Genomic DNA, 25,153 nt, shown 5'->3' on the forward strand with positions numbered 1-25,153 from the left:
TGACTCCAGCCTTGGTATATCTGTGAGCTGTCACTTGGTTTAGATGCCCTGAAGAAGTTGAGGGTGAGTTGAAAAGCATAGGACGCTACGCCCGTCCATTAAAGGCCTTTTAATTTTTGCAAAGCAGTGTGTCTTGCTATTTTTTGGTTGGGATTTATTGATCACAAAGCTGAGTACAGGTCTAACATCTTTCTCTTTTGGTATAATTTTCTTAACGTTGTCTTACGTCCCAAGATGTGCACTGTTTCAACATTTAACCAAACAACAACACGAATACTACAAAATTTCATCAGATATTTACTGCCATTTACATTCAATGCTTAGTCTACGTAGGAACACTAAGGCCAACGTAGAACCCAAACTCTGAAATAATATATAGTTATTACAAATATTTAACAATAACTACTATATTACTATGATTTATATCATGGATTTAGTGCAGAGAAAACCAAACAACAAATGATTATGATGAGAAGATACTACTCTCATATCTGTCTGTTGAATATTAAGCAGCATTACAGCCAGAAGATGGTCAACATTAGCCTAAAGCAGCTAGCCTTGCTTTGTCTGTAACAAAAAATGTAAAAACGTTTCTTTTTTGTTTTTCAAAGTTGTGGTTTTGCATGCAGTTATGTGCCAGACTCATAGACCCCTTACAGTTATTGTATTTACACTTTCTGTTACCTTTGGACAAAACAAGGCTAGCCGGTAAGTTAAGCTAACAGTAACCATGTCCTGCTGTAGCATCATATTTAATGGACAGATATAAGAGTGGTATTAAAGTATTTATCTCAAAATGTTGAACTATTACTTAAATGGGTAATAAATGTTGAGTTAAGTAGTTCATGTTTAAGTGCTTTTATAAGATTTTATATATTATATATAGTTTATATTTTGTTTTGTTGTTGTTGCATTCGCATGCAGCCATCATTTGGAGTTTGTAGTTCTCCCACTGTTTTAGTTGTCAGTATTTTATGTGTCATCTTCAGTAGGCCAGAAAGGTAACAGGGAAAGTACCTTTGCTGCAACAATTTGAATTTCTGCCCTGAACCCAGAGTCAGTGGGAAGAGCCATGACCAAAAGTGGTTTCATAATCATTAGACCAAACAACTCTTACTTCTTGTGTATACTTTGACACAGTCTACACAGTAGACACGAGTGTGCCGCAGTGACATATCTGGATTGACTTTATTTTTATTACAGATTATTTTATTGTTAGATATCAAGAAATTTTGTCAGGCGGTAAACGGTGGTGTGAAATATCATGTGAAATAAAAGGTATTTCCCCTAATAAAATTGAAACCTGCAGCTAATGTCAATGTTTGTTTTTGCTCTTGTCCAGTTATGTGGAAAGTTATATACATTTCTATGAACGAGTATTAAAAATGAAAACTTGCATCCATGAAGATTGAGTCTCTTCTCATTTCAGCTAAACAAACAGTGCCAGTTTTAGCCTGCTTCATAAGGTTGCGCTGGTAGAAATGATAGGTGGCCAACTTGGGTGGTAGGTAGCCCAGAGGTTAGAGAAGTGGACTACTATTCCAGAGGCTGTTGGTTCCAATCCCTGGTCAGATGGTGCAAGAATCTGGCCAAATGCAACATGCATGTAGGCATTACTAACTCTTGGTTTTTGTTTGTGGAAGTAACCTCTTTAAATGTGCATGCAGCACTTATTCACCTCAAAGATACATTCATTAATTGTAATTAATGTATAAACCTCTGGACTGTAATAGCTCATATGATTTCTGCTCATGTTCAAAACTTTCTGCACATTCAAAATATAACTTATCCCATCTATGTTTTCTGAGATTTGGAGAATAAATAGTCGTAATATTTTGAGAAAACTACAGCAGAAATACATGGAGCGTGGGTGCAGCATGTTACCGGTATTTCTGTGCTATTTCTTTTGATTGGGTGGGTCAGACACATGTTCAGATTCATTTTATTTAAAACAGGGACAATGCACAAGTTAACATTAACCTTAACAAGGAGAGATGCATTGCGCAAGGTTGTAGCACAAGTGCTATTTTCCGCCCGTAGTCCCTTAACAGGTCATTAACACAATAAAAATGCCATGCAAGTGAAATACAAAACATTAAAATATACAATTTTACAACCAACCCCCACACACCACACGTTTGGGTGGGCTGACCCACGACTGCTCCCTAGCTACCACCGGCCTTGTAAACAAATAACCAAGCTAAATTAGTTTTGTGTGTTCTTCTAAGACTCCTATAATTAAATCATATCAGATTATTGACATGATATTTATTTGTTAGGGTAGCCGATGAGTTCACAAACAGATCTGACATTTGGCTTTAAATTAAAACATAATTCCACACTCTCTGTGGTATTTGGGAAAGGATCACGTGTTGGAGGTTATTGATTGGAGTCGGTCAATGTGTTTATTTGCAGAACAATTGGTGCGTCTCTTTAGGTCACGTCTGCCTTTTGAGTTGTTGCACAGTATTGCTGACTTTTGGTGGTTTCCTATGTGATAGCTGCAGGGTGATGAAACAAACAGGAGGTGTCAATTGCAGGGATGCAAATTTGAGGGCTTTGTATTAATTTGATCCAGTAGCCTAAAATGTTTTCACCAAGCGGACACTGGAAGTGATGATTATGGTCCAGGTCAAGTGGTTTCTAACCTTTTGAGGAGCTTAGGAGGCCAGATAAAACTGATTACGAAAAGCCTAACATTTTGTGAAGCAGGATATATTTACTGATTCTATCCTGTCCCATTAAAATGTGTCAGGAGATGAAAATAATCCGATATTTGTTGTCCTGACCCTTAGGTTGCAAACCATTGATCTAGACCAGTGAGTGAGAGGGGTCGACAGAGGACGCTGCTTTAGTTTATAGGGGTTACAAAGAGAATCACTAATCAAGACAGCTCAGTTGGCTCTAATTATGAGTTATAACGTTGAAATTAAGAGCAAATGTCTTGGACTAAAATTATGGATCTGAATCTGGGAACATATTAACACATTCTTATGGCAGCTACTGTTCAAGGCCGTTTCATGAATACCAATTCAGTTCTTAAACATCTGCTTTCATGAGGTGCTCAGGGGTAATGTATACAATGTGTTACATATTAAACATTTCAAAGAAAATTTCAGGAAATAGCCTATATTCATGTGAAAAAACAGCTGATATGGTTGACTGTGAAACTCCATCCATCCATCCATCCATCTTCGTCCGCTTATCCGGTGTCGGGTCGCGGGGAGAGCAGCTCCAGCAGGGGACCCCAAACTTCCCTTTCCCGAGCAACATTAACCAGCTCCGACTGGGGGATCCCGAGGCGTTCCCAGGCCAGGTTGGAGATATAATCCCTCCACCTAGTCCTGGGTCTTCCCCGAGGCCTCCTCCCAGCTGGACGTGCCTGGAACACCTCCCTAGGGAGGCGCCCAGGGGGCATCCTTACCAGATGCCCGAACCACCTCAACTGGCTCCTTTCGACGCAAAGGAGCAGCGGCTCTACTCCGAGCTCCTCACGGATGACTGAGCTTCTCACCCTATCTCTAAGGGAGACGCCAGCCACCCTCCTGAGGAAACCCATTTCGGCCGCTTGTACCCTGGATCTCGTTCTTTCGGTCATGACCCAGCCTTCATGACCATAGGTGAGGGTAGGAACGAAAACTGACCCGGTAGATCGAGAGCTTTGCCTTCTGGCTCAGCTCTCTTTTTCGTCACTGGCGGTGCGATAGATTGAATGCAATACCGCACCCGCTGCGCCCGATTCTCCGACCAATCTCCCGCTCCATTGTCCCCTCACTCGCGAACAAAACCCCAAGGTACTTGAACTCCTTCACTTGGGGTAAGGACTCATTCCCTACCTGGAGAAGGCATTCCATCGGTTTCCTGCTGAGAACCATGGCCTCCGATTTAGAGGTGCTGATCCTCATCCCAACCGCTTCACACTCGGTTGCGAACCGATCCAGTGAGTGCTGAAGGTCGCAGGCCGATGATGCCATCAGGACCACATCATCTGCAAAGAGCAGCGATGAGATCCCCAGCCCACCAAACTGCAACCCCTCCCCACCCCGACTACGCCTCGATATCCTGTCCATAAATATTACAAACAGGATTGGTGACAAAGTGCAGCCCTGGCGGAGGCCAACCCTCACCTGAAACGAGTCCGACTTACTACCGAGAACCCGGACACAGCTCTCACTTTGGTCATACAGAGATTGGATGGCCCTGAGTAGAGACCCCCTCACCCCATACTCCCCGCAGCACCTCCCACAGTATCTCCCGGGGACCCGGTCATACGCCTTCTCCAAATCCACAAAACACATGTAGACCCGGTTGGGCATACTCCCAGGCTCCCTCCAGGATCCTTGCGAGAGTGAAGAGCTGGTCCGTTGTTCCACGACCAGGACGGAATCCGCATTGTTCCTCCTCAACCCGAGGTTCGACTATCGGCCGAACCCTCCTTTCCAACACCTTGGAGTAGACTTTACCAGGGAGGCTGAGAAGTGTGATACCCTATAATTGGCACACACCCTCTGGTCCCCCCTTTTAAAAAAGAGGAACCACCACCCCAGTCTGCCACTCCTTTGGCACCGTCCCAGACTTCCACGCAATGTTGAAGAGGCGTGTCAACCAGGACAACCCCTCCACACCCAGAGCCTTGAGCATTTCTGGACGGATCTCATCAATCCCCGGGCTTTGCCACTGTGTAGTTGTTTGACTACATCAGTGACTTCCGCCTGTGAAATCGACGACAATCCCCGTTATCCTCCAGCTCTGCCTCTAACATAGAGGCGTATTAGTCGGATTCAGGAGTTCCTCAAAGTGCTCCTTCCACCCGCCCTATTACCTCCTCAGTGGAGGTCAACAGTGTCCCATCTTTACTGTACACAGCTTGGATGGTTCCCTTCCCCCTCCTGAGGTGGCGAACAGTTTTCCAGAAGCACTTTGGTGCCGACCGAAAGTCCTTCTCCATGTCTTCTCCAAACTTCTCCCACACCCGCTGCTTTGCCTCTTTCACGGCAGAGGCTGCAGCCCTTCGGGCCCTTCGGTACCCTGCAACTGCCTCCGAGTCCTCCGAGATAACATATCCCGGAAGGACTCCTTCTTCAGTCGGACGGCTTCCCTGACCACTGGTGTCCACCACGGTGTTCGTGGGTTACCGCCCCTTGAGGCACCTAAGATCCTAAGACCACAGCTCCTCGCCGCAGCTTCAGCAATGGAAACTTTGAACATTGTCCACTCGGGTTCAATGCCCCCAGCCTCCACAGGGATGCAACGAAAAAGCTCCGCCCGGAGGTGTGAGTTGAAAGTCTGTCGGACAGGGGCCTCCTCCAGACGTTCCCAATTTACCCGCACTACACGTTTGGGCTTACCAGGTCTGTCCAGAGTCTTCCCCCACCCCCTGACCCAACTCACCACCAGATGGTGATCGGTTGACAGCTCTGCCCCATGCAGGACTCCAGTCAAGGTCTCCAAGAAGGCCGAATACTCCGAACTCCTGTTTGGTGCATATGCACAAACAACAGTCAGAGTTTTCCCCCCCACAACCCGCAGGCGTAGGGAGGCGACCCTCTCGTCCACGGGGTAAACTCCAACACAGCGGCGCTCAGCCGGGGCTTGTGAGTATCCCCACACCCGCCCCGGCGCCTCACACCCTGGGCAACTCCGGAGAAGAAAAGAGTCCAACCCCTATCCAGGAGTATGGTTCCAGAACCGAGACTGTGCGTAGAGGTAAGCCCCACCAGATCTAACCGGTAGCGCTCCACCTCCCGCACCAGTTCCGGCTCCTTCCCCCACAGAGAGGTGACGTTCCACGTCCCCAGAGCCAGCGTCTGCCGCCCGGGTCTGGTCCGTCGAGGCCCCTGACCTTCACTGCCACCCATGTGGCATCGCACCCGACCCCAACGGTTCCTCCCACAGGTGGTGGGCCCATGGGCTGGAGAGATGGGAGCCACGTAGCTTGTTCGGGCTGTGCCCGGCCGGGCTCCGTGGCAAACCCGGCCACCAGGCGCTCGCCGACGAGCCCGCCGTCTGGGCCTGGCTCCAGACGGGGGCCCCGGGCTTCCTCCGGGCAGGGTCACTCCATCTCTACCTTGCTTCTTCATTGGGGTTTTTGAACCATTCTTTGTCTGGCCCCTCACCTGAGACCACTTTGCCTTGGGAGACCCTACCAGGAGCACAAAGCTCCAGACAACACAGCCCTCAGGTTCACAGAGACACACAAACCTCTCCACCACGATAAGGTGATGGTTCACTATGTTATGAAATCATATGTAAGCTGTGACAGTCTTCAGTCACCTCTTTGTGCATCTAATCCTTAGACAGACAAAAAATAAAGTTGAGCATTAATTTCTCTTTCTTGCAGAGTTGTTAAGATCCATACCACTCTCATGCCTAGGATAAATATCAAGCTACAACCAAGAGATTGTTAACATTAGCTTAATTCACCAGCTAGCATTGCTTTGCTTTTAGAACTGAGGTGTAAAAATGACAAAGGTTTGGGTTTATGGGTGTCGCCCATAAACTCTCGTAAAACTACAACTGTTTTTACTGTTGTTGATTGTTAGCTTCTTTAGCATAACTGTACGTACACACCGCCGCCGACTTGGGCGTCTAAAGATATCGGAAGTCATTAATTTTCAATGGAAGCTGGCTTCTCTCAGCTGCAAGGAGCGTCAAAACTGTCGGCGTCGCGTTTTGGGCGTTTTGAGCGTCAATCAGAAAGTTGAACTTTGGTCAACTTTATGGTAATGAGCTATGACGCGGTTCAGCGGCAAGCAGCGGGAAACGGCAGCAACCAATCGGAATATAGACGTCCTTCTCGCTGGCTGATTCTGGAGAAACATACGATGTAAACTTTTGTTCCTACCAAGACATTAGTTCCATGAAAATGAAGGGAAATCTCATAATCGCCGTTGCTGGGTTCCCCTATCATTTATGATGTAACGTTGTTTGCGTATAGGGACCAGTTAACGTGCCGTCACATGGTCTCTAAACAGTCCGCTCACAGTGAAGTCCTACACGGGTCAACAGCTGGCGGCTGCTCGCTCTGCCTGCATTCTGCTGCGGTTCAGCGGCTAACTGCTAACAGACACCGCTGTGACCAACAAACAATACAAATGATGTCCTTATATATGTAATTTATAAAAGGTTTCTAGTGTCAGTGTATTGGCCGTGCAGTGGCTGCTTGTGCTTTTTCTTCAATCGTGTATTGCACATGATCGAAGAATGCTCCCACGTCAGAGCGGCCAAAGCGTCAAACAGCTTCCTCGGACTTTTTGACAAGCGTCCTCGACAGGGCGTCCAGAGCTTCTTTGCAGCTCAAAAGCTGGCTTGGCTCTGTCCCAAGGTTACAAAAAGCGCATGTAAAGCTCACTAGTTGACACTTAAAATCTAGGTGTTAATTCTGTACAAAAATGTCAATTTATGGCGATCTGAGATTTTCCCACTGTTTTCAGTCTTCATGCTAACCTAAGCTAATGGTCTCTTGGCTACAGCTTCATAATTACAGTAAAGACACGAGAGCGGTATCAATCTTTTCATCTCTCATTCTCGGGGCAAGAAAGCAAATAAACATTTTCTTCACAAAATGTTAAACTTAAAATCTCTACATTTACACTGTGTTTGAGAAGTTTGGTTCTTTGAATCTTACTTCTGTCAACCAAGCACGGCTTCTTGTTAAGTTAGTAGTTTTCCCATCATGTGCAAACTTCAAGGATGTTTTGTGGTATTACTTTCCATTAAAAGCCATTTACTGTAACACCAAAATGTCAATTTATTTTAGAATTATAGACAAAATCACAGTTAAAGGTCAGTGACAATAACTATTTCATATACTCCAATGGCCCCCGACCGTTTTATGCCATTAAGCGATTGAAAAATGTTGTGAACCTAGTTTTTTTCTCTCAGGGAGGAGGCTTCCTGCTGGGTCTCTATGGAGCAGAGTCCATTCGTCCTTGGCCTCACCAGTGAGAATGGAGAGCTGCTGCTGGACGAAACTGTTCAGGTCACCGAGGGCTCGAAGACCAAGGAGAGACACCTGTTCCTCTTCAGCGATGTCATTGTCTTCGCTAAACTCAAGTAAGAAGTGTAGATATATATAGTATATCCCAGAAAGGTTTCGAAGAAAATTAAAGAATTGTGTCCACGGAACAAAACTTACCACTAAGAAACTACTAACTCAACTGACACAAATGACTGACACTGATTTGGTATTTAAATAACTTTCTGGTGAAAATTTCACATATTTGTTAGAATGGGAGAGTGAAAGAGGAAGTAAAAACAAAACGTGTATTTTTGGACTGCACTCGGACTGTTAGGGAATCTCCCAGCACACAAAACAGTTTGTGTTCAGTCACTCTGACTCTAGACTAACAGAAGAAGAAAGCATGGTGGTTCCCTCCATGTGGAGTGGAGTCATGTGAGGGGAAAACCTTCATCTCAGGGAAGTCGTTAGGCATATTTTAGGGGCGCTGAAGCTACCATAAACTGTTCCTAAGCCCCCCCCAAATAGTAATAATAACAATAATAATTTTTTATTTTTTTATTTTTTTATTTTTTACAGTGCACTCTGTATCACGTACTAGTCAAAAAGTAATTTCACCACATCTTCAACTGAAGTTCTGTTGCCTTTAAAACAAACAAAGTGTATGAGGTATAGCCTACTTTCACTTTTAAATGCTGGTTAATTTGTCTCGCAAATGACAAAATCTAAAATCATTTAAAATCTATCTTGAAATTAGACAACTCATAACACATACCTAGAGACAATTATAATTACATTTTTGTTATTATCAGTGGGTACAATGAAAACTTCCCTTTCCTTTGTTCCTGTAGGATGAAAACATCATTATCTTGCAGATTTCTACCCATCATAATTTCGAGAACATATTAATAAACAAGCATTAAGTTGTGCTCATCTTAGTCAGATTAGAGCTGTTTGTCAAAGCCGGTGGAAGTTTTATAGCTCTTGAGTGGGAGGACAATCACACTCATCTGTGTACCACAACCTGCCCACTGTTCCAGTACGCACAGCTGGGACTACAGTACAATAGAGTAAACAGACTTTGGAGGCTTTTGAGTATATATATACATATGATCATTCATTACTTCTAGAGATGATTGTACACAGTACTATTCAGCGTTCATTTTGTTTTGTTGAGAAGTTTAGTTTACCAGCCCACCTTTAAAAACATAGGCCCAATGTGGCTCTCGAGGGAGCTTTCTAAAGTCTGAAAAAATAAACCTTAATTATGTTATTTTATGTTCTTTTTCACAAGACTGGATTATCAACCAGACCTCTGGAGGCCCCAACAAACCTGTTTCAAGTAGAAATTGTTTGAATAAGCACCATAACAGCATTAAAAGAATAGTTCAATCTTTTATTTTCTTTGAGAGAGAGAGTTAGATGACAAGATTGATACCCTTCTCATATCTGTATAATACATGTGAAACTCCAGCCAGTGGCCAGTCAACTTACTGTAGCTTAGTGTAAGAATAGAAGCTAGCCTGACTCCATGCAAAGTTCAAATAAATGCCCATAAACACCTCTAAAACACCGTGGGGTCCTGTGACCTCTAAAACACCTTTGTTTGTTTAGAAAAAAGAGATTTTAAGTTTTTAAGCTAAAATAGGCTAATCACCTCCTACAGTAGCTTAAACTAAACACACATCTGATTCTCAGCAAGTAGGACTGGAAACAAGAGTAAACTACTAGCCTGGTTTTGTCCAAAGTTAACCAAATCTGCATCTTAAGCTCACTTATTAAAACGTAACTTGTTTGTTACATTATGTAAACCAACAGAATTGTAAAGTCTGTTAGTTTAGTTAGTTTTTAAGCTAAGCTAAACTAAACGCCTCCTGGCTTATAACTTCATTCTAATGACATGAGAGTGGTGTTGATCTTCTATCTCTTTGAGTCTGCAATGAAGTGAATAATTTTATTTCTCATTCCCTAAAACAAACAAAACTTGTTTGTAGGTTTATTTTTGAACTGCTGTAGCCCGGATAGCTGGTCCCCCCATGTTTCCAGGCTGTATGCTGTGCTAAACTAAATACATCCTGACTCAGTATGTTTCTTCTCATCACAAATAAGTGTATGAACTATTCCTTCAAGGCGGTGATTAATACCTAATCTTGTGGCCTTGTCGTAGAATGGCCTTAAGACCTTTATTTATTAGGCTACATCTGCTGTTATGCTAATGTTAATCACATAGCAATTGATTTGGAGAACTAGGGGCTGTATATTATTAGGGCAGGGTAGTATTGTTAAATAGAATATAGCAAAGCTATTTGTGCTGTGTGCTGTGAAAATGATGCTATCAAAGGCAACAATGGGGCTGTGGGGTCCTGTGACTGTGTTTATTTCTCACAGCCTTTCTATACCTATGGTCAGTTGCACATCAATTCTCTCTCTCTCTCTCTCTCTCTCTCTCTCTCTCTTTCTATTTCTATACCATAACACCTTCTGAATCTCGAAGGTCATCCTTATCTGACTCATCTATTTTCCCTTCAAATCTATCAGCGCTGCAGGATCCAGTCAGCATGCCTCTGCTGCAAATACGCAGAGGCCAGCAGGGTCACGATGAGTTACTGTTAACATCCGATTCCCCTCTAATCATTTACTAGACACCTTTTGTCAAAAGCTGGTTTTGAACCACTTAAAAAAGCTTTTCATGCACACCATTACTTGTTACATTTTATCACCTGTTCAAGGACTTTTTAAACCCTTCTAAAAAAGTTAACTAGCAGGCCTTGTAATGATTTTCCTGCCCTGACAAAATGTCCACAAAAGCATCACAAGAGCAATTTTTGGGCTTCCTTTGTTCGCTATTTTTTTATGTACAACAATCAATTTTATAATTCAAGTGGAAGACGGAGTTACTGAGTCTGTAGAGATGAATGCTATACCTTTGATTGTTTGAAGGTGCACTTTTCAAAAGGAGCTCCTCCGTGATAAATACCACATGTATGTCTTTGTTTATTTCTCAGCTCCAACGTTTTCTTAAAAAGAGAAGACCTGTTGCTTGTGAGAAGAAAGACCTTCTATCCAAAATCTGTAGAAGGGAAAGAAGGGGGGAATTCAGGAAATGAAACCTGCATTTCATTCTTGAAAAAAATCTTCTGCTTCTGTTTAAACAGGTCGACTGCCAGCTATCGTCTAAAGCACAGGGTGAGGCTCGAGGACATCTGGCTTTATGGTTTTGAAGACGAACCGGAGGAAGAGGAGGGAACGACGGGGGATATTGACCTCAGGGTGACCCTCGTCTTGGCCTGGGATCTCACTTTTTGTTTGGTGTGTTTTGGGTGAGTGGACACGTAGCAGATGACTCACATACACACAGCAGCGCGTTGAGTGTTTTAATTCACATATACGTGCCTGAATAACATGCACAAGCATGATTCAGTTTATTGTTATCCTTCCTCCTACAACCTAATCCTGCTCTTAACTGGAATCCTTCACTCCCAGATCTAAATTAACCTCTGATCAGGAGATTTCTCTTTAAAGGTATGTGACATTTTGGGAAATGCGCTATAAGTAGAGCTGGGTGGGCAAAAAAAAAAGCAATCTTGCTTTTTTTTTCTTTATATTGGTGACGATTCATGGTTTAATCTTTTTTTTTTTACCTGCAAAATGCATCATGAATGTCCTATATATATATATATATATATATATATATATATATATATATATATATATATATATATATCACATCCCCAACCGGCACTGGCAGACGCCGCCTACCAAGAGTCTGGGTCTGCCGAGGTTTCTTCCTAAAAAGGGAGTTTTTCCTCACCACTGTCGCATTAGCCACTGCTAATGCTTGCTCTTGAGGGAATCACTGGAATTGTTGGGTCTTTGTAAATTATAGAGTGTGGTCTAGACCTACTCTATCTGTAAAGTGTCTCGAGATAACTCTTGTTATGATTTGATACTATAAATAAAATTGAAATGAATTGAATGTATAAAATCTGAGGCTGTTCATGGAATATTCACACATTGTAGTAAACGGTCAGATGATCTGTGGCCTTGATGAAAACAGGGAAGTGGCGATAGAAAGTCCTCCCTGCAGCATCACAAGACAAGAGGTTGCAAAATAGGAAGTGCGAAGCTGGCCACCAAACCAATCATCATGTAAGGGGATTAACATCAGCTGACTTTTGTAGAAATGCTGGCCTTTACAATAAAGATGAAGTGCAGGAGTAACTCTGCCTCTTTCTTTTTCTCTAGACAGTGTAATTGACTAAAAGGAATGAAATGTTTCTTTACAGTAAAAGTCAAGTCGTCTGTCTCATCAAAGGCACTAAATGGCACCAGTGGAGAAATGTGGCAGTCACTTAGGTTGTTCATTGACTCCCACATTTCTCGCAAAGTAATTAATAAAACCATGAAGCTCTTTGATTTTGACTCGCTATGTATTCCAAGAAGTTGATGAATCCCCTGTTGAGATTTGAGTTGCTTTGTGTGAAAACAAGATGCCAATTGCTTTCTGAAAATGATGGTTTGTCTCTGGTAATGATTCAGTGTGCGAAAGTTTCCTTCTCGCTCACATGGAGGTGATCATGGGCGAGAAACCATGTGCTGTGCTCACTTGTTGACACTTGCTCAATGTTCACACAGCCATATGATACTGCCTGGCATTAATGAGGCCACAGTGAATAACAGGTTTGTAAAAAGGTGAAGCCCTTCAGGTGCACATGTAGGCACACGTATCTGTTTCGTCATCATGTTTCCACTGGTGGACACCAGCCGCATCAAACCTAGTCTAGGAGGAAGTGGAAGGTGTCTGGTGGGAGTCGCCGTGACGCTGCTTCCTGTTCCCATGACTGACTGAGTTATAGTTTCCACCGGAGTTGTTAAAAGAGACTGTGCGCACTTTGTCTCATATGTCCCGCTGTATCTGCTGGCCTGTTTGATTCTCTCTGTGGATTAGTAACTCGTACCATGCTGTTATTTTGCCCACAGCTCGCCTGAGGTGAAAGAACACTGGTTAGATACTCTTCACAGGTAAGAAACAACGTTATTCTCTGATTAGGCAAATAACAATCTATTTGTTATCAAGAAAATATCCTTTCAATTCTCATTATAAGAGTTGGACCGTATTCAAGCTACATTGTAAAGCCATTTTGATCAATGTTGACAACGTAGTATTGCTGCAGGCAGTACACAATTATGAGCTGGATAAATATAATCCTCCGTTTCAATTGAATTTGGAAACATCATGCTTTAATAATAAATGATTTAGACGATTACGGCAAGATAACATCTTTAAATAATGAATAACACTGTTCATTTTGTCACTTATAAGTAAATAGACATGGAAGTACGTAATAGCATTATATCAATCCACTGTTAATAAAAATGTCAAATAATAAACATGTTGTGTGTGGTTGTGTAAAATCAAAATGCTAACTAAAAAGTGTTAATACTCATAGGCATAGGGTGCAAAGAGTTTGACGACAAAACTTTTTCTTCCTCACAGAAAAATTAAAGACGCAAAAGCGAGAGGTGGTTGTGCTTCTTCCCCTCCAGACGTCCTCATGAAGGTTTTGAGTAGCAGCATCACGGTAAGTCTCTCACTGCCCACTCTGCCATGTTCAATAGAAACCAAAATATTTAAAAAATAGCTTTTACTAAATTATCTCTCTCTCTGTCCCCGTCTCTCTCTCTCCCCCCCAAAAAAAATATCTTTTAGACTAAAACTCTAACAGGAGGTGGCATGGAACAATTCATTGAGTTTTCACTTGATGTAAGTAAAAAAAAATCCTTTTCACTAGCTTCTTGGGTTAGAGATATTCAAGCCAAACAACTGTTTGTTTGTGAAAGACACAGGAGGCAACATTAGACATATTTAATGGATTTACATAGCTTATGAAATGCATTTACTGTAGCTGAAAAAACTACAGCCAAATCACAATTTACAAGCAAATGTAAAAGATTTTACACTTGAAGATGATAAATAATGATACACCTGGTTGCCTTGTCTTTTGTCCTATGATTATTTTACTCTAACTCATTCACGTGTTAGTAGGCATGAATGGCGAGCGTGGTGTGTGCTTCCGGGCGGTGCAGAAAACACAACCCCCCCCGCTCTCCCTGTGTCCGTCTGCATGCATATGTTCCTTTTGCATACTCATCATCACATCACTTTTTCTTTATTTTGTTGCCAGGGCAACGCAAATACCTCTGCTGTGTCAAAGCAGTTGAATAACAAGGAGGACAAGCATGTCATTGGTGAGTTTGAAATTGGCAGTTTTGTTTTAGGGAGGGGCTCATTAATTGTGCCATGTATAGAGATGACACCACAGAGAACAACCACCGAGACAGAAAAGGGAAATCTAATAACTGATAAGAGTGAGCAAGTGAAGAAAACTGAAGTTTGTTTTTGACACATTGGCTCCAATGTTGCTTCGACTCTTGCACATCTGGTTTTGTTGCGGATTTGAAATTGTGATTAGAAAAAACGTTTCAATCTGTAAGTTTAATATAAAATGTCTAATAAAACGTTTCTGCTCCCATCAGAAACCAAGTGGAACCTGGTGAGGAGGTTCAGAAATGGCTCTGGTTTCAACAACAAAGCATGCCGATCAGATACCGACCCCAAGCCTCGGCTGTTTGGACAGCCCCTCAGCAATATATGCCCAGACGAATGCTCACTTCCCAAACCAGTCTCAGTAAGTTGACTTTCTATCTTAAATGTCAGATCTTATCACTTCCTCTTGCCAGCCAAGTTTCTCTTAAGACGAAGAGCTAAGCTGCTTACATCCAGAACAAATTGTGATTTGTTCCTGAAAATTACTGTATGTCACCACAGACTATAAGGACTAGAACTACTGAAGGCTGAATACAAATCAGCTTGTGAAAAATGACCAAGCACCTACTTAGCTGACCTTTAAGGACAAAAAAGCATGTCAGTGCAAGACCAGCACGTTGATTAATTCTCAACACACACACACACACACACACACACACATGCACGCAAAAAGTTTGTTTTTCACTATGATAATCTCACCTCTCTCCTCTCCTTTCACCAGAAGGTGCTGCTCTTGCTGAGGAAGAGAGGGCCGTCCACCGAGGGAGTGTTTCGGAAACCGTGCAACAACAAGAACATGCGGGACATCAGAGAACAACTCAACAGCGGCCTGGAGGTGGACTTGGAGGGCCAGCCGGTCGTCCTGCTCGTCGGGCTACTCAAAGTACGTTCCCATGCTGTTCCCGTTTTATATCATACCCCTATAAATATATACTTCTGTATATAACCACTACTGCCACAGTACTTGCTACACCAGTAGCAGTGATATAACTACTATTTAACGTGATACCTTTGACTATGTGACCGTTACCACCACAACCACAACTACTGCAGCTGCTGCTGCTGCTACAACTACTATACTACCACTACTTCTACTACCACAGTGGTGGGAGACGACCTCAATCTTTTACTTGAGTAAAAAGTCACGCAGTGTAGAAATATCCTGATACAGAAAGACCTGCATTCAAATCAAATAAGGTACATAAGTATGAGCATCAAAAGTATCTACCTATATACAATATTTCTCTCTGAAATGTAGTGGAGTACAAGTATAGCAACATATGATGGAAATACTCAGTACCTCAGGAGAGTACTTAAGTACAGCTCTTAGTTACTCTCCACCACTGTTCCACAACAACTACCAGATGATATTTAATGCGCGATAACATAATACACTAAATTTAATTAAGTCTGTATACCTTTAAGGTATTTTTGTTCTCAGCCACACCCAATCCTAAAGACAAGCACCAGTTTAGTTTGAGTCTCACTCCAGATTAGAGATGGCCCGATACCATTTTTTGCTTCCCGATACCGATTCTGATACCTGAACTTGCGTATCGGACGATACCGAGTACCGATCCGATACCAGTGTGTCATATATTTTATTATGTTTTAACAGCTGTATACTACTATCCCTGTATGGATGTGATATTATTTCTATCTTTGTTGTCGGGCTGGCTTAGGTTAAACTCTTTGTGAAACATGAACAAACACAAACAATGAATGCCACAGAACTTTTATTATGCAATTTGACAGTCATTTATAACGGAAAAAAAACATAAATTAACTACTTTAATGTAGATTTTCTTTAGGATTTTATTACGTAGTATCGGATCGGTGCATAAACTCCAGTACTTCCCGATACCAGTGTTTTAGGCAGTATCGGAGCCAATACCGATACTAGTATCGATATCGGAACATCTCTACTCCAGATAATTTCTTTTTGGAAGTACTGTTACTTATTACTGTCCCTGTCTGTTTGTTGCAGAGTTTTCTGAAGGAACTTCCTGGCAGCCTGCTGGTGTCTGCACTTTATGACAAGTGGATGGTAGCTCTGAACAATGACAGCACCCAGCAGAGAGCTCTGGAAATCAAAAAGTAAGCAATCAATACCTGCTACCTGATACCTGCATATCGTCACCTTCCTAAAATAATTGCCTAAGTCATTTTTTAACAAAAATTATTTTGTTCCCTAAATCATCTCCTCATGGTGATGGCCACCTCTGGTAAAATGTCCTACATCCTCAGTTGAACAGGTCATGTGATTCTACACCTTTAGTATAATTGCCTATGTCAAGCATGTGACTTAGGCAGTTTTATTTTTTGTGTTTTCTGAAATACCTGAAAAAATGACTTAGGCAATTATTTTAGGAAGGTGACGATATCGAGACAGTGCCATTTGCCTGCGACTGTGAGATTCAATGTGTACTATGACATTTATATATAAAAGGAAATCAGTTGGTATTTTGCTGCTTATGTGGTCAAAAGTTAACTGATGGGTATTTTGTGTGTAGTTTTGCAGAACATTCCCAATGTCCTCCATCTGTAGGCTGAACACAAACCACTTCTCTATTTTTAGTCTGTTGTCAGTTTAAAAGAAGGAACACACTTTAAATTAAAAAAAAAGAGCGGCAAGCTAATGTCTTCTTCCTGTTCTCTTTTTTTTTTTTCTTTCTTCCTTCCCCCTTTTGCTATCCGCCGACAGAGTGGTAGATGATCTCCCGGGACCCAACAAACTCCTCCTGCAGCATCTAGTCTGCGTCCTCCATCACATCCTCGAGAGCGCTGACACCAACAAGATGGACGCCTCCAACCTTGCGGTGTGTATTGCCCCCACGCTGCTGCAGCTGGACGGCACCCCGCTGGATGAGCAGAAGGAACAGATGAAGAAGGTAGAGAGATGAATATATTTTCTCACTTTTGGTGCTTTGAAGCTTTGTGGTTTCTCAGTGCAGAAAACCTCAAAAGGTTTCATAAGTAAGATAACACTCGCACAGACATTTGTTTGCTGTTTGTTTAGTTCTAATAAAAAACACTATCTTGACTGAAAAAGCATTGAGTCTGGACTGTATAAGCTCTGAACTTCAGCTTTGATTTTCTGAATTCTTTATCTAATTTTGACAGATGATATGATACATATTGTTGTTCATTTTACTTATTGTGCTTCTTTTTCTGATTTGTTGCAGGTCACAGACCTAACTCAGTTCCTGATCGAGCATTGTGAGATACTTGGAGAGAATATCCCCAATCTGCTGGATACCGATGCAGGTACATTTACACATCAAAACAATCCCTGTCTTATCAAAGCTTAGATATTGCTTCTACTAGCAACTAGATCATAAAGCCCTTTTACAGATATGATTGTTGTCCTGTATGATCCCAACACCCACAAAAATCTTTAAGTACAATAAATCGTGCAAGGAACGAATTAAGTAAAATATAAATCTTGGAAAATGAAATACCCCTCCTGGCTCTCCCAAAGATTTGAGACCATGCCCCCCCCCTCTCTCCTCCTCAATAGCATTTAAAGCTACAGACACAGAAATGGCACATACTAAGGAAAGCTCATTGTGGGACTGGCTCTAGTGGCTGTAACTCTGCACCAAGACTGAATTTCGGGAAAAAGACTTCAGATACAGTATTAGTGGACCACTAAGGTCTATATAAAAGAGACTTCAGATACAGTATTAGGGAACCACTAAGGCCTATATAAAAGAGACTTCAGATACAGTATTAGGGGACCACTAAGGCCTAGATAAAAGAGACTTCAGATACAGTATTAGGGGACCACTAAGGTCTATATAAAAGAGACTTCAGATACAGTATTAGGGGACCACTAAGGCCTATATAAAAGAGACTTCAGATACAGTATTGGGGGACCACTAAGGCCTATATAAAAGAGACTTCAGATACAGTATTAGGGGACCACTAAGGTCTATATAAAAGAGACTTCAGATACAGTATTAGGGGACCACTAAGGCCTAGATAAAAGAGACTTCAGATACAGTATTAGGGGACCACTAAGGCCTATATAAAAGCATCCAAAGAGCACCATGTCATAGGACCTTTAAACTCAAGTTAAATTCGATTGGTATCTGCACAAATTGAGAAAATATGAAAATAACTATTGTAAAAATTAAAGATCCTTATCATGTCTTCCTTTTTCCCACTCTGCAGACTCACTGTCCTCTCAGCATCATGACTCTGCGTATGACAGCACCGACCCAGATGGAGATGGAGAGGCAGGAGAGAGTACCAGCTCCACACATTTAGAGAGTGGCTCATCTTCCTCTCTCAGTCCCAGCTCCTCTTGGTCATCTGATGCGCTGTTCAACATGAAGCCAGCAGTCACCCGCCGCTGCTCTGAGCCCATCATCCTCCTGTCAGCTGATCTTGAGAGCCTGTGCAGCCATTCCAGGAGCCACGACGACTGCTCCATGGAGAGGAGGGACTTTGAGGAGCAGCCTCTGAAAAAGCAGATCTCGGACGACTCCTTCTTGCTCAGAGTACGAGGTGGAGCAAGGCCAGTGTCTTTTCCGAAACTTAGCAGCAGCTCCAACATGGATTCACTGCCCTACATGGCTGGTAACTGCTCATGCTCTTCCCTTGAGAGCGCTGCCTCTAATCAGTCTGAAAGCTCTGTCTTCACCAGCTCCCCTGTGGGGTCGCCACCCTGCCTCAGGAGAGCAAACACCGCTACTCAGCCTTCAATGGCTGCAAAGGCTCAGCAGGACATTCCAAGACTGATTTCAGATGAGAAGAGGCGTTCACAGTCCATGAGAGTTGCCAGTAAAGTCCTAATGCGGACCAGGAGCTTAGGAGCCTTCAGCAGGAGCAGCGTGAAGAAAGACTCTCAGAAGGAAAACTCCTTCCCTTGTGGAACTCTCCAGGAGGACTCTCAGAGTGAAGCAGACCCACCAGCTGAGCTGCTGCACAAACCCCGGCCTTTGTCGGCCATTGAAGTGTTTAAGCAGGTGGACCGCAAGCTTCCCTGCAGGCCTCCATCATACGAGCAGGCAGTGCAGAACACGGGCCTTCCTCCACAGTATGGATCAATGACTGTATACGATGCCATAGTGCTGGAAAGAAGGTCCCGCCCATCCTCTGTGAACTATGACTTTCCACCTACCTGTTCTGTCAATCAGAACAGAGACTGTTTTGCTCAAGCAGCACATGACAAAGCCAACGATGTCCAGCAGCGGCGGCCTTTCCGCCAGAGAGCTATGTCCGAGTCTGTGTCTGCAGGTCGTCATGAGGTTGTGTCACGCAGATGTAGCCAGCCTGTGTTTGAGGAATTTTCTTACGCCAAGGAGTCTTATGTTTGATTGACTTTGAAACAGTTTCACAGATTGGATTTTAGATATACAAACATTCATTGGAGTTAAATATCAGTGGCCAAAGCCAAAGACTCTGTTTCCACACGGCAACTTAAAACCCACCAAGCTTCTTTTATCTTCATTTATTCAGAGACACGGCATTCATGATCCTGACCAGGCTGACTTTGTTACTTGGATAACTTAATATTGGTGGAATATATGTTTTCTTTTGATAGCAAGAGAGCTTGGCTTCATAATATCAGCTACTTCCTCCCCTACTCCTTCCCTTTTCACTGTTCTCTAGTTGTTTAGACAGAGAAACTGTGTTTTTGAGGCTCTGCCCACTGAGCAGCTCTGTGCTAGAGAAATGCTTGTACATGTACAAGTCCAGTCTGTTCAATTTTCACTGTTTCACTTTGAATGAATGTCAGCTATGTGCCACCTCTGTGGTTGCACTTTCTCAGTAGTACTATTTAGAGTACAACATTTAAGATATGTAATTATTATGATAGATAGTCTATCACAATGAAGCTAGAAAAACAGTTCACTGTGGATAAAATATGCTATGAGTTTTTTTCTGTTTGTTTTTTGTTTGAGATACAGTATGTACAGTATAGCACATTAAGCACAAAGTTTTCTTTGCTTTTTGAAAATCCTCTTCACCTTGCATGGTCTTTTTCTTCCACTACATAAAAGCACTTTTCTTGTGATAGACTATGCTTTGTTTATTTGTACGCTAAAATGTAAATAACAAGAGATAGCTATAGATGTGTAATCTTTGTCAAGAAGTCTTCTAGAATCATGCAATTTCACCATGAATGGTTTTAGGTAAAATGAAAGGTAAATAACACAATTAAAGAAAATAACAAAGTAAAAAAAGTGTCTTCTTTCTCTGTTTCTATGAGAACTTTTAGTGTTGTGGTCCTGAATCACCCCAGTCAAATCATTAGCGACAGAATGAATAAGAAAATGGAGAGTGCCTTGTTTGGCTCAACTTCTCTTTGCTAGATGTGTTGCATAACAGAAGCTTACAGACCTCATTGAGGGAACAGCATGTTCTGGGGCATATGCTAAAACAGAAGGAAATGAGACGTGGTGTCATGGGCACATTTGGTTTTTCTCTGAATTGCTGCTCTTGTCTCTGATGAACTGATGCTACCTCTCTTCCTTCCTTTCTAGAGTGTCTTAACACATTGCTTCCTTCCCCTACAAGTCAATTTCATTCATCCAAAGTTTAAATAAAACTGAAACTGAGCATTTAGCAACATTTAATGGTTGAAATGTAAGATGAAGAATGATAATTTCTGATAATGCTCATAGATAATCAGTTACACAGGGCAAAGCAACATATAATCCATTATATCCATTACAGTAGACCTGCAGGAGTGATTACATTTGTGAGGCATATAATGTTTATTAAACCTGAATCAAAGAGGCATTTGTTAAACTCTATGCACACTATATGTATGTGCAGGGGGAACAAAAAACAGGAAGATCTTATAACATCAGGCAGTACAATGCCACCACATGCCACATCACATGATTTAAATCGTTAGTAGGATGTACAAGAAAGTAACATCAGGGCATTACTGTGGGGATAAGGATTGCTCAATATAAGCTGCATGTTGATTCTCTGCAAAGAAACTGCTGTGATCTGTCTGTAGAAAGACCTTTGTCCAAACACAGTGGTAACATTGCATATGTTTCAAACCTCAACTTATCCCCTGCCAAAACAGTATAATTTTAAATATATTGAGAAGGCTTTAAAAGTGCCTCTTATTGAACAGTTAATTAAGCCAGAGCTTTTGTTTTATGAAGAACCTTTTGTTCTGTGCATCACTTAATGTCACAATGAACATATTGTACAGCTCTCATCAGTATGGTCAGCTCACTGTGACCGCTTATTGAATATGAAAGGCAGAACTGTACATAGCATATAATTATTAACATATAAATGATTATGAAATCGATCATTGTATTTTCCATAATGGTAGTATAACAAAAAAAAAAATACATAAAAAATTAATTCTATATATGTAGTTTCTGTATTTGTTGTATTAATGCAATAAACCGACTTAAAGTCATGTATATTTTTCCATGATAGAGCTGATAGATAAAATTGTGCATCTTCACAGCACAAAGCTCTGTGCTTTCTTATCTTATCTATAATGTATGTTAGCAATCCTTAAGGAGAATGTTAACTGTCCATTTTTTAATCCGACAGCCTTCACCAACAGGGCAGTATCAGAGAGGCGAAACCAGCGCTCTTACTGCACCACTCAGTACTCTTTAAACATCTTATATACGGGAATTAACATGCTCAACAAAAGCTGAGCATTACAATCTTCATAAAGTAACTTATTAGTTATTTAGGCCTAGTGCACTAAATTGCATTTAATTGGTCCTTAAATGGCTGAATTGCCTGTTTAAACCTCACTGCTATTAACTGCTTCCATTACCACCTGTTTGCATCCTGCTACTTACTGAACATTACTGTTTCACTAATAGATCATTTTCACCACTTGGATGCCTATTTATTTTTATTTCCACCTGGTTTCGTGATGGCTTAATTTATGCCTACTGTTTAAAAAGGCTGAGTGAGCGAGACAACATGTTGAGGAAGGCTTTTCACTAGACTACACTGTTTAATTAGAAATGCCAGAACGTTGAATGCAATTTGTGGATTTGTAAAAGTGAATCAAGGCTACAAGTCTAGAATTAACCTAAAAAATTAAAAGAGATGAGGACAATGTAATGAAAATACTGCACTGAAAAGAGATGAATGTGTGCCCTGCTGGTTGCATAATCTCATGGCTTACAGTCAACACTAATGAGATGAGGCTAACATAGTGGCAAGCTGAACACTTTACCCTTTAATAATGCTTAATGAGTTTTGACAGCTAAAGCATAAACAATATCACATGCAGCAAAGAGAGCGAGTCCCAGCCCTATAGAACACAGAAACCATAGCACTCGAACAGACTGTCATTTATTTTTTATTTTTTTAAAGAATAAAAAACATGACATAGCTCCAACATGGTCTTTGGCTATATTTGGCTGTTTGTGTTGTGAATAAGTAATCATTCTTGGAAATGTTATATCATGTAATTTGTTTGGTTATTTACATTAAATACATTATAAAACATATAAAATATGCAAAACTATAGCATATCATCTTAGTATTGATAGTAGTATTTGTGCTATAGTGGTTGTAGCTAATATATTAGTAGTAGTGGTACAAGTAATAGTAGTAGTGGTAGTAATAGTAGTAGCTACTAGGCTATATTTGGCTGTTTGTGTTGTGAATTAAGTTAAGTTTTTATGTACTAGCACATTAATGTCCCAGCGCCTTTGTGTGTGTGTGTGTGTTTGTGCACTCTCACTCTCACTGTCCAGGTTCCTGGCTCCCTGCTCAGCCTACAAGCCTGCCATTCATGCTCGTCACCTCTCCAGCATATCAACCCATGTTCTATTTTGTATAGGCTCTGCTGCCAGGTTCTTGTCCCACTCTGTGCCAAATCAGATCATTGATTCAGTCTCAGTGGTAGCTACACCTATGCATTTAGCTCTAGTATCTTTTGAGAAGAATATTCCTTGTGTTCTTGTTTTTCTGAGTTTTTTCCCTGCAGTTGCAGGTCTAGAGGGGGGCCCCGGGGTGACACCCGCCCCCGCTGAAATATAATTGCGCCCCCCTGGTGCCCCCCGACTCCGTTGGGCTAGAGTGGAGTCAATCTGACAAATTTGATTTCCATTGGTACTGTCACTTTGCTGCCTGTTCTGCCAATTGCTGCCTTTCTATTTGGTAAATGGATATGTACTTTAAACACACATTGTATGGCATCTGTGTAATTTGTTGAAATTTTGAGGCCAGTTTAGAAGTAGAAACATATTGAAACATATTGAACTCACTGTAGAGCACTTGTTGCTGTAAGAAAGAAATTGTGTATTGCACTTTATTTCTGTTTCCTATTATCTGAAAACTGTGTACAGCAAGGTTTTCTTTGTTGAAGTTTGAGGCAAGTTTATTCTATAACTGTATTGCACTTCCCAGCCCTTGTCATATGACCAATTAATGTTTCCATCATGACTGTCTAAATTTTCACCTTAAGAGTCCATCGAAAATGTGTATTGTATTTGGATACACAATTTGTTGAAAATAAAACAAGTTAAATACAGTATTTCCTATATTTCTAAGCAGATTATCTATGCTGTATTCTGATAAAATCCCCTGGGCCCCCCCTGACTAATTTTTGGTCCCCTCTGTGCCCCCCCACTTAAAAAATCCTGGTATCGCCCCTGGTTCCCTGTTTTCCATGATTCCTGCCCAGTGGTGTTAGGTAGTTATGATGAGCCACAGTGCATGCTGTTATGACGGGCCCTAAATGCCACACACGCACGCACGCACGCACACACACACACACACACACACACACACACACACACACACACACACACACACACACACACACACAGTTAGGCTTATTTATATTTTATCAACAATGTGTTGGATTCTACAGTTAAATAAGTCACTTAGGCAATTGTACCAAAAAATTGGAAACTATGGCGGAGATGGGTTTAACGCAGGCGTGTTTCCGAGGTGGCAATCTGAATCCCTCGCAAGAGCCTGTTCTCTGACCAACACATTGTTGGACGGCCCGCTCTTGCTCTCGTTCCGCCCCCCCACCCCCACCTTACACATAAACTTTGACAAAACATCATAGTAGCACTAGTAGTAATGTAGTAGTAGTAGTAGTAGTAGTATATATAACAGCAGTCGTAGTAGTAACTAGTGGTAGTACTACTATATAGCATATTTGTGATGTGAATAAAGTTTTAATGATCCTGTGTGATCCAATGTGGTCTGTTATGTCACAAATCAAACATAGGCCTACTAAAACTACGGCACGATCACCTTTGCCATAAAATCTCTGATATGGAAAACAAAAGTGCCAGTTCAGTCGTCACTCTGACCACAGAGCTTTCACCTTTGTACTCACAAATACAGTTTAGTGTAGTGTTAGTGTTGCGATGCCCTATTTTTCAAATTTTCAAATGTGAGCTGAAAATGCTTTGTGGTTAACATCATCTTGAGTCGAGTTTCTGCTTTCCTTTCCTAAAGGCCTCGTGCTGCCCACATTTCAGTGTTGCTAGTTAGCAAAACAAAGCTAGTGAACAGTTTTGTTTTGCTTGTACAATGTTTAAAGTGTACAACACATGTAGAGGTACAACAATCACCATTGTAATATCAGCAACAAATTTACATATAGAATACCAGTTTTCAGCTCTCCAACTTTAAGTTTTTCTTATGCAACTCATTAATGAGTGAAGTACTGTTTGTCACCTTTTACCTTATCTGTAGGCTACAGGAAGTGGTTCTTTCATCAACATGTTATACTCAGAACTGTTGGAACAGAACAAGAAAAGCCACTAGTGGTGAAAGTTTTTAAACAAAGTCTCATTTGCATTAGCATTGTAACTTTTGTACTATAAGGTACTCGATGTCTGTTGACATTTCTAATTTTGTAACAGTTTTTCTTATATGATTTTCTT

The 25,153-nt window shown here is 41.6% G+C and overlaps 1 protein-coding gene across 2 annotated transcripts in view; it reads left to right on the forward strand.

The window, feature by feature from the left end:
- tagapb (T cell activation RhoGTPase activating protein b) overlaps window positions 1-20,476 on the forward strand; it is a 31,789-nt gene extending 11,313 nt beyond the window's left edge. Inside the window, exons 1-13 of one of the 2 annotated variants that reach the window (XM_028605990.1) lie at window positions 6,809-6,826; window positions 7,885-8,055; window positions 11,116-11,280; window positions 12,941-12,982; window positions 13,458-13,542; window positions 13,671-13,724; window positions 14,146-14,209; window positions 14,498-14,649; window positions 15,010-15,171; window positions 16,276-16,385; window positions 16,993-17,179; window positions 17,474-17,555; window positions 18,465-20,476. In XM_028605990.1, coding sequence (XP_028461791.1) covers window positions 6,825-6,826; window positions 7,885-8,055; window positions 11,116-11,280; window positions 12,941-12,982; window positions 13,458-13,542; window positions 13,671-13,724; window positions 14,146-14,209; window positions 14,498-14,649; window positions 15,010-15,171; window positions 16,276-16,385; window positions 16,993-17,179; window positions 17,474-17,555; window positions 18,465-19,612 — 2,424 coding nt within the window. In that variant the 5' untranslated portion in view covers window positions 6,809-6,824 and the 3' untranslated portion in view covers window positions 19,613-20,476. Of the gene's footprint in view, window positions 1-6,808; window positions 6,827-7,884; window positions 8,056-11,115; window positions 11,281-12,940; window positions 12,983-13,457; window positions 13,543-13,670; window positions 13,725-14,145; window positions 14,210-14,497; window positions 14,650-15,009; window positions 15,172-16,275; window positions 16,386-16,992; window positions 17,180-17,473; window positions 17,556-18,464 lie in introns of those variants that run through there. The other variant, XM_028605989.1, reaches the window with a different exon arrangement.
- Window positions 20,477-25,153: the final 4,677 nt, after the last annotated feature.

This window comes from Perca flavescens, chromosome 18 (genome assembly GCF_004354835.1).
Source record: "Perca flavescens isolate YP-PL-M2 chromosome 18, PFLA_1.0, whole genome shotgun sequence".
Classification (NCBI taxonomy): Eukaryota; Metazoa; Chordata; class Actinopteri; order Perciformes; family Percidae; genus Perca; species Perca flavescens.